General features: G+C 41.2%; 1 protein-coding gene across 2 annotated transcripts; it reads right to left on the bottom strand.

Moving 5' to 3' along the window:
• Positions 1 to 544: 544 nt before the first annotated feature.
• On the bottom strand, positions 545 to 9516 carry LOC128616035 (neuronal pentraxin-1-like). 2 transcript variants are annotated; one of them, XM_053638491.1, is made up of 5 exons: positions 8788 to 9516; positions 6420 to 6624; positions 6073 to 6317; positions 5244 to 5423; positions 545 to 2047 (listed from the first exon to the last, which is right to left on the bottom strand). In XM_053638491.1, exons 1-5 carry the CDS (start codon positions 9214 to 9216, stop codon positions 1826 to 1828), a joined length of 1281 nt encoding a protein of 426 aa, XP_053494466.1. In that variant the 5' UTR covers positions 9217 to 9516; the 3' UTR covers positions 545 to 1825. The 2 variants fall into 2 exon arrangements, with proteins under 2 accessions (XP_053494466.1, XP_053494465.1); XM_053638490.1 differs by having other exon boundaries at positions 6420 to 6627; positions 8788 to 9513.
• Positions 9517 to 9722: the final 206 nt, after the last annotated feature.

A 9722-nucleotide genomic window follows, 5' to 3' on the forward strand; every position in this document is an offset into this window, starting at 1 on the left:
AACAAGGGCTTCTGCTTGCAATGTAGCGGAAGTAATACAGTAGGAAATACACCTACGCTGTATTTAGTGCACTACATTTCCATTATTCAGCTCTTACATTATATGTAATTGCATCTATACCCTATATACTGTGCACTTCTTCGCTATTATAAGTAGGAAATAATGGCACCTATGTCCTGTGTAATGAACTGTACTCAGGTTCCATATAGTACATATCTTACTGTATTATAAGTAGGAAATAATGTCACCTACACCCTACATAGTGCACTATATTTTTAGGACATTTGGGATTTATCGCTCTACTCCGTATATAAGGAAAGTATATGAGATAAAATGGCTTTTAGTTGTTTCTAGTGAACTGTCAGTCCAGTTCAGCTTCCCTTCAATATATTAAGTATTGGCACCCACACATTATGTATTAGGGTGCGCTATATAGTATATAATATCCACTCTGTCGTATATGTAGTGCACTACATGTGCATTAGGAAGCCATTTTGGATCATCTTGACCCACCTTTTTTAAATAACTTCATAAGAACCAGGAACATTTTTCTATCACAATTTTATTACAAAAATTAGATCTCTCAGTGGTGCCATGCTTTTAGCGTATAACAATACAGTAGAAAAACCCGACCCAAACCATAGGAGAGAGGGAGAAAAAAATAAGCAAACTGTGGACGCAGCTTTTGTTCGCTCATGCTGTGGCTATGCATTAACATTCCTATTACAGTGTACAAACACCTGCCAAAAAATAATCACACACACACACACACACACACACTCACCATAATCTGTAACATGTTTAAACCTGCAATCTATAAAGGTAACACGACAATTAAAGCGAATTTAAAAAATAAATAAAGGAATAAATAAAAAGTGTGTGCGCTGCTGAATCGGTGCTCCAGCCCAAAGGCACTCAGGCTTGTAAGCGTGTTCGTGTTGGCAAAATCGAACGACAACCTCAAGAGAAACATCCGAAGAGACTCAATATAATAAATAAAAAAATGTATCCTATAACATCTACATAAACATTAAATGATCTGATTCATTTTACATTATACATTTATCCAGACACATTCAACGACCAGGTCGATTCAACATACAAATGGCTTTCTGACAGTTCTGGGATTCGAACGTGCAACCTTCTGATCAACTACTAAGCCTCGATGTACAGCTGAGGCCGAAATCCGATCCAAGCGCAGAGCCGACGAGTCGAGAACCCAAGCAGTGCCAGTGCAGGGATTTGAACCCACAACCTTCTGTAGTCACAGTGCAAAATCCAGAGACACCATTAAAGAGCAGAACTCGAGCTCGAGGTAAAATACCGTCCAATAAAACCCGTCTTTCCATCTTCTGAGCAATTTTTTCCCCTTTCTAAAATTTTTCCCCCCAGCAATGTCAATCTTCAAGACACATCTTTCCAGCTTCCATTCCGAGACAAAGCGAGAAAAAAGCTTTTAAAAAGAAAAAAAGCTGAGTGCGATTTGAGAAGAAGAATACAAAAACAAAAATATCCAAGTCCAAAAAAAAACCAAAACCAGTGTTGCGGTTTTCAAAAACGTACGACAGGAAAAAGTTTTCAAGACTGACAAGACTGAGAAGATTTTTTTTTTCTTTCTGTTTCGCACACAAATATGTAAGAATTCATAGAAATCTGTGCTCATGTTCAGTTCATTGTGTACCGTTCTTTTTTTTTTCTTTTTTTTTTAAACCAACGTCAAAATAAAGACAAGTAAGGACAGAAGCTTTAGAAATATCGCATCTCGGATCGGTGCTGTTTTTCATTATCATGACTTTTTTTAATTTTCTCGTTTCTCCGTGGCAGTTCAGTTGAGCTGACGGCACGGCTCAAAAGTCCACTTGGTGGCACCGCCAAACACGTCGATGTTAGACTCCGACCAGGACAGAACGTTGCCGGATTGTGCTCTGCTGCTGCAGGTTGCCAGGTTGTAGATCTCGCTAGATGACAGCTTCTTGTCCCACACGTTGAAATTCGCCAGCTCACCTACAAACGCTTGCGTAGCGTCAAATCCGCCACCCAGCGTGTCCTAGCAGAACAGAAAAAAAACAAAAACAAAGGTCTGTGAGTTCAACATATAAATAACACAGAAAGCAAACAGGACTGCCGAGTGTATATTATTATTTCTAGTCTAATTAAGGTGTGAAAGTAAAATTTATTTCCAGTTGAAACCAGCTCAGGGGGCAAACGTCACAAATTCTATATCTGGCAATCCAGGGCTTTTTTATTAAAAAAAAAAAAAAAGACTGCAAATACACAGTTTCTTCGAGCGCAATCTTTATTAGTATTTTTATTTTGTATTTATTTAATAGTTTTGTGTATTTATTTAAAGTATTCTAGCTTTATTTCGGTACTTCACCTAAAAGTTTTATAATTTTACGATGTTACTGAGGATAAAATAATGGCACCCACACCCTACACTCTGTTGCTAGGCAACTAGAAAATCATGAACACTAATGACTCATAATGGCTAGCAATAAAACAAGCTAGCTTGCAGTCGTTACGGACAATCTGAAGACGTAATGAAAGCGGGAATGAGACAGAATTGTCAGAAATACCAACATTTCTCTCAGATGTGTTGGGAAAGTACTAGAAAAAAACTCTATAGGACTAAAAAATACACTTAAATTACACCTAGCATTGACCGCTAACTCAACTTTAATGGGTTTCACTGCTGATGAGCTGCAGCATCAGTTTAGATACGGTTTAAACAGTGGAGATATTTTCTCATAATTCTTGATGTTTGTGTTCATAGTTGTTGATGTTTTAAATTCTAGCGTTATTTGTTTTAAATATAGAAGCTTGTAAAGAGTTAATCTATTTTAGTCGCATATTTCTAGTCACTTACTGTAGCTGGAGGAACTTTTTTCTTTTGAGTTATTTCTTTTTATATGTTTTTGTTATCTTCATGATAAAAATAATACAAAAACATATTCTGTCAGGCTGCTTTGTTTCATTAATCTTCAACAAATGAATGAATAATAAATTGAAGCTTCTCAGAAGAAAAGAAACTCGCTTGTCCACCAGACCGCATGACAACTGTGAGCTATTCTCAAAATATTCTTGTGAACTATCAGAGCTCCTGTCATTTGGGATTCCGCTCTAACCAATTCCCAAAACTGGTCCTTTTTCTAGGTGACATGAATGTCCTCATTTTTTTTATATGTGTAAAAATGACACGCTGTGAATTCCTCGCTGTGAAATAGAAATCCCTTAGCAAACTTGAAATTTCCCTAGCGTCTAGTTTTGAGAACATTTGTAGAACACGCTGCCAGTGTTTAATGAGGTGTGTTAAAGACTTGAAACTGGAAAATCCTAAATGGCTCCCTACTCCCTAATAAGTGCACTACGTAGAAGACATGGCTTCTGACCATGACAGTAATGACTTCCATGCCCTACTTAGTGCACTAAACGCCCAATAACGAACACTTCAGCCTCCTGTTCCATATATAGGGCATAAAATAATAGCTTCTACACACTGGCTGCGTCCGAAGTCGCATAATGTACTGTGACGGTACGTACTGAATTTGATGCAGTACCTACTGCACGGCCGTTGAAACAGTACGTACTAATCAGTATGTGTGTGTAGTATGACTACAATCCCGGACATGTTGGTATTGTCATGTGACCTTCGACGTCATCATAAACACTAAAATTTTAAAGGGGTTACCAGATTAAAGCAACCGTATTAACGGCAAAATGCACATCAGGAAAGTGAACTGAATTAGTAATGTAATGTGGGCGGGGTTAACAGGCTGAGGTGAATTCGTTGCCGTTAGCTCGGCCGGTCAAGGCATGATGGAGATCACAAAAAAGATTTCAAACACTGTGACAACTGTTTTCTTGTTTAAACCTTCAACAAGTTAACAATTTATTCGGGTCTTGTTAAACAAGTCCTGTTTAACCAAGGTTTAATACTTAAAAAGAGCCGACTTGCGGTCTTCTGCCATTTTCTTTCTGAGCTCGTCCGGACCAGTCCCGTTGCATTATGGGAATTTTGACTCGTGTGGTGTCCATCGGTTGCACACTGCAAAATCTCACCGGAAGCAGTACACCGTCCGGGTATTTCTCGCCTACTGCAGGGCTGCCAGAGCAACGGGGGTGAGCTGGCATTTAAGCCGGCACTTTTCAAACTACTGAGGCGGTGACCCAGCACTTCAGTCAATAACTGACAGGTCTGACTCGGTTGAAAAACCAATCAGTTTAACTGGGGGGGTGGGACAGTTCTCCTAAAGGGGATCTCCTATGAGCAATAAAGGGTTAACCGCGCATTGGTGCTCACTACTGCTTAATAAACGTGTGTTGAGTCAGTAATGTTTCAATATTTTAAGTGACATATGCACATATTGTGTATTCTGATTCGATTACAGGGACGTTCCTCAAATTACATCCTTCAAATGAAGTAATTAAGGCTTGCTGGGAAAGTAGCGAAACAGACAGTGACAAACAGCCTATCACGGAACATGAACATGTCTTCGAGCTAGAATTAGTGTTATCTGACTTTGTGAACACATTTTTGCCGTTATTAGCTGCCCGAGGAGTAAAATGCAAAATGACGGGTGTGAGGTCGAAACATACTACGCTGACGTTCATTAAAAGGTGTGCCCTGTTATTGTATTATAATCAGACCCTGGCTCCATAGCAATACATATAGTTAGTAGTACGCCATTATTTCTGTAAAGCTGCTTTGATACAATGGCCGTTGTAAAAAGCGCTATACAAATAAAATTGAATTGAATAGTCTGTATGGTTTTTTTTTTAATAGACAAATGACAGATGTACCCCGCCCCCTCTCCCCCACTTTTTCAGTAGTGGTGCCACCCCTGGCCTAATGTTTCTCATCTACTGAGAATTCAGACATACTGCTCCTCTGGTGTACTGCTTTTCGCCTACTTTGTAGTAGGGTAGTATGCCATTTCGGATGCAGCCACTATGTAGTGCACTATATGCCAAATAGTGCGCCATTAGCAATTCTGCTACTTAAAAGGTGCGATAGTCTGTTTTTTTATTTCTTACTTGGTCAAATAACCTGTGAGTTATGTAAAACATGGTCAAATATAAAGGAGTAAAAACAAAAAATGTCGACTCTATCTGCTTAACTTTTGGAGACCTGATCATGAAAAGAACTGACTAATCTTAAATAATGCATCTTTAAATTATTTTTATAAAGGCATTATACAGGGCCTTAAATAGATAGACAGACAGACAGACAGACAGATCCTCACCTGTTCCTGGCCCAAGACCAGAACTCCGTTGGGTTTGATGGGATGATACGGAGCCAGGTTCTCTCCAGTTCCACGCAGAACGCCATCCTGAAACGCTTCCCAAACACCGTCACGTGTCGTCCACGTGATGCAAATGTGATGCCATTTCCCGTCGTTTATCAGGAAGGGCAGCTTTGCGACCTGCAACAGAGCAACGGGCATTATACTTATGTTATTAGTAGTAATAGTAAGGAATAAAACACTGCGTGTGGTGCTGTTATAGAAAAATAATCAACAGTTATTATGGTGTAATGATGAGGAGTTACTGTTACTACCCCAGAGTCCATTGTCTTCCTTATTAATAGCATGCCCCTGAGTGTTTTATTCCTCTTATACCACAACGATTTGCCAACGATTACGAATGATTATTTATTAAAGAACGAGACGTAATACTTTTTATCCGTTTACATCAACTACAATCAGTTCCCGTTTTCACTTACGTTATAGCAGCTATAAACAGTCGTTCCCTCACCAGCCTTTTTTTCCCTCTTTTGAAGTTAATAAGACAAAATAAAAGGCAACTAGTCGAGAAACTGAGAGACTGTCCTGAAGATGTCGGAAAACTGACAGCTTTAAATCTGACACTGGAGACTCCTTCCATGAATGTTAATAAATAAAAGGTCATCATATCAATGATTTTTTTAAAATCCGTTAGAATGTGGAGCATCTGCTGTTAAAAGTCCCTGCGAATGAGCTGTTGCTATAGGAACGATAACGATAAAATAACAATAACGATAACATCTGACCAATCAGAATCCAGAACTCAACAGCGCTGTGTAATTCGCAGTACCTTGTCGTTGATGAGGATTTCCATGGGATTGTTGCCCCACTCGATGAGCACGAGCTCGTTGGACTGTCCCGGCACGGCGTAGGAGAATGGCGTTCCCACTCCGGGCGAGGCGTTGGATTTGATCCACAGGCACAGCGTGAAAGCGTACATCTCCGGCAGACTGCGCTTCACTTTAGCGTACATGTAGTTGGTGCGTAACGGGAACGTCAGCTGGAACTTATCCATGGGTCTGCTGCCTTTAGGTCCTACCGAACAACAGGGAAGAAATGTTTTTGTGTAGTGTGCTCAGAGTGTGTGTGTGTGTGTGTGTGTGTGTGTGTGTGTGTGTGTGTGTGTGTGTGTGTTACCTTTCTCCAGGTCAGTGACTCGGTGGTGTAGAGTGCTCAGTGTTGACTCCACGCGGTTGCGCTGCTCCGTGTCGTTACTCGCTCCTGCTTTACTCTCCTCCAGCGTGTTGACTCGGGACAGAACCTGCTTCTCCATGTCATCGATTTTATTCTGCAGTAAATCCTTCAGGCTGTTGGCCTGCACCGAGCCGTTCGTCCGGCTGTACTGCTGAGGAGTTAAACACCACATCAATGAGAACTGAGGAGGTCCAGTTAACACTGACACTAAACACTGAGCACTGAATTAACACCCACAGTGTAGAATTAACACTGAACACGTCACTCACATCACACGCTCAAAGCACTGAGGAGGATCAGTAAACACTGTAAAACTAGACACCTTAAAACTAAACACTGCACTGTTAGAACAAACACTTGGCATCAAATTAACACTGAACACATCGCTAATGTTACACACTCTGAGCACTGAGGTGGTTCATTTAACGCTGGAAAACTAGACACAGCACTGAAACAAACCCCCAGCGTTGAATTAACACCTACAGTGTAGAATTAACACCAAACACACTGTTCGTATCGCCTACTCGCCCAACTGAGGTGGTTCAGTAAACACTGTGAAACAGAACACTGAGCTGAAATATGCAGCATAGAATTAACACCGAACACACTGCTCACATCGCACACACAGCACCGAGTAGGTTCCATAAACAATGAGAAACCGTGATAAATCAACACCCATAGCGCTGACGTAACTCCCTTAGTGTTGAATGAATTACCTCTGTGTTAAATGAACACCTCTGCTATGTTTGTGTGATGTTGATTTAACTCTTCACATAAAAGGCATTCATCTAATAACATAGGTGTTAAATGAACACTGTGCCTTTTTAAGAAGCCTGTGGGGGTTCGTGTCATGGCGAGGGTTTGTTTCAGTGCTGTGTTTAGTTTTACAGTGTTGAATTAGTGTTAAGTCTTAAACCTGACAATGTCGAATGAACACATTTAGTGCCGAAGGGTTGATCTTAAATAAACCCTTAAATAAACACTTTTACAGTGTTGAATGAATACCTCATTCTTATAGTCTCTAACTATCACTGATATTTTTACACATTAACATCAAAGCAAATTCTAAACTAACTGTCCAAATTAAACAGATACAGTGTTGAATGAAAGCATTTGGTGTTTGAAAAGTGTTAAAACACACAGTTGTGTTGAATTTGCATCAACAACTAACGTTAAAATGAATGTCTGCTGTGTTAGACTGTAAGCAGTGTTAAGTAGACACTGGACACTCTGCTGCGTGAAGGACGTCTTAGAAACCCGTTAATCTCATTTCAGGCTTAGACTGAGCCGCTGTGCACGTTGAAAGCAAATCATCAGAACTCAACACTCCTCCAAGTTACTAAACACTCGCACACTTGCGTTATTATTAACACACGTCAGAGGAGATTAAGAGGCATGAGGCATACAGCGTGTCAGAAACACAGACCGAGACAGTGCAGATGTTCCTGTTTCAGTGCTGAATTAACACAGTCTCGAATGAACGCTACTTCATGAACACTAAGTGTTAATTCGCCCCATTTTTGTGCGGACATTTGCTATGTACGTTTTACAGAAATGAAGATCTACTTGAACTGTTGGACCTCCAGTCCCAGAACGAACTTTAACAGTGTCGATCTCTGCCGGATTCAGCTTTGGGTTAATATGTGCTTGAACGTTAAATAGTAATATTTACATTTTATAATTTTACATAAACTCTCCTGCAGCTTCAACCTCGAATGGATTTTTACAGTGTTTTAAAATGATAAATGGTTTAATTAACACTTCCGGTGATAATTCTACTCTTTGAGCGTTTGAGAGGTTTGTATAACATAACACACCCAAGGAATTGAAATAAAGCCTTAGAGTGTAGAATTAACACATAAAATGCCTTTAAAAATGACTAACATAGTAGTGAATAAACACCTAAGGAAGGGAATTAACTCTAACTCTAGTGTTGAGTCTCTGCATACACTGTATAATAAACTCTTAGGGAGTTGAATTAGCACTAAACATATGATATATTTGTTGTTTAAAAAGGTAAATGAACAGAATTAAACACTGCAGATGTTAGGGTTATTAACCTCAGAGGGGAACAATGGTTCCTCAAGGGTTCATTGGATGGTTAAGAGTTCTACCTTTCTAAAAATAATAATAATAAATTAAAAAAAAAAAAAAGTTTCTAAATGGTTCCCTACATGGAAACTTTCTGTTTTATGGTTCTATATAGAGTTCCCTAAGAGGAACGAACCAAAGAACGTGTGTGTGTGTGTGTGTGTGTGTGGACCGTGTTGAGTTATCGCCCCTCAATCATCCATGAAACGGATTAAAGTACCTCCAGGTTCTCCAGCCTCTGTTTGAGCGTAGCTAAAGTGAGCCCGAGCTGCGCCAGTGTGTCCCCGGGAGTTCGGGACACGTCCCCCATGGTGTTCTTGCCCGACTCCTTCCTGCGTCCGCCGGCTTTCTGCGCCGTTCCTCCGTCCTCCTGCGCGCCCTCGCAGCGGCTCAGCTTTCCCGTCAGCTCTCGGATGGTCTCCTTCTGGCTCATGATGGTCTCCTTCTGCTGCAGGACGGTCTCCCGGAGCTGCAGCACGGTGCTCTTCAGGTCCTCCGCCGGTGCGCTGTTCTGCATCGTGGCTGCGCACAGGTCAGCGTCCTTTGGCACCGACGTGCACACGAACTGTGTGGCGCCGAACTCCTGCGCGGATCCGGACAAAAACACCGCGGAGGAAAGTAGCAAAAGTGTCCAAGAGACTCGCTCCATTCTGGGTTTCTAGATGTGTGTGTTTTTTTTCTTGTTGTTCTTCTTTCCGTTAAGCCTCCTAATATCCTGACGCGTTAAAGAAGATTATGGGACTTTGCCTGCGCGTAACCGCTTATATACGAGCGCAGAGCGTGCGCGTCAGCCCTCGCGGTGTGAAAGCCACGCCCCCCTCGTAACGCCCCCTGTTGTAAACGTGACGTTTCTGCGGTTGGACAGTGTATGGCGCTAGTGCAAGTGTCCTGACGTCCTCTTCTGACGGAGCACATGGCCGTGGGTATGGAGTGAAGACTATCCGAATATCTGCAGAAATAAACGCATTAGCGTTTCATGCTGCGTATCTGTATCCGATTACTGCTTACCTTTATCTGTATTCTGTTTTATAGCTGAAGTGGGCGTGGACTAAAACCTGAAAGGTGTTTTGTTTTTTTCTCCCAGATGTTGAGTGGTGTGTGAGCTGTGGTTCTGACTGCTCCTCAATCTCAGCTCGAGCTCATAATCAATCTCCG

This window comes from Ictalurus furcatus, chromosome 12 (assembly GCF_023375685.1).
Source record: "Ictalurus furcatus strain D&B chromosome 12, Billie_1.0, whole genome shotgun sequence".
Lineage (NCBI taxonomy): Eukaryota > Metazoa > Chordata > Actinopteri > Siluriformes > Ictaluridae > Ictalurus > Ictalurus furcatus.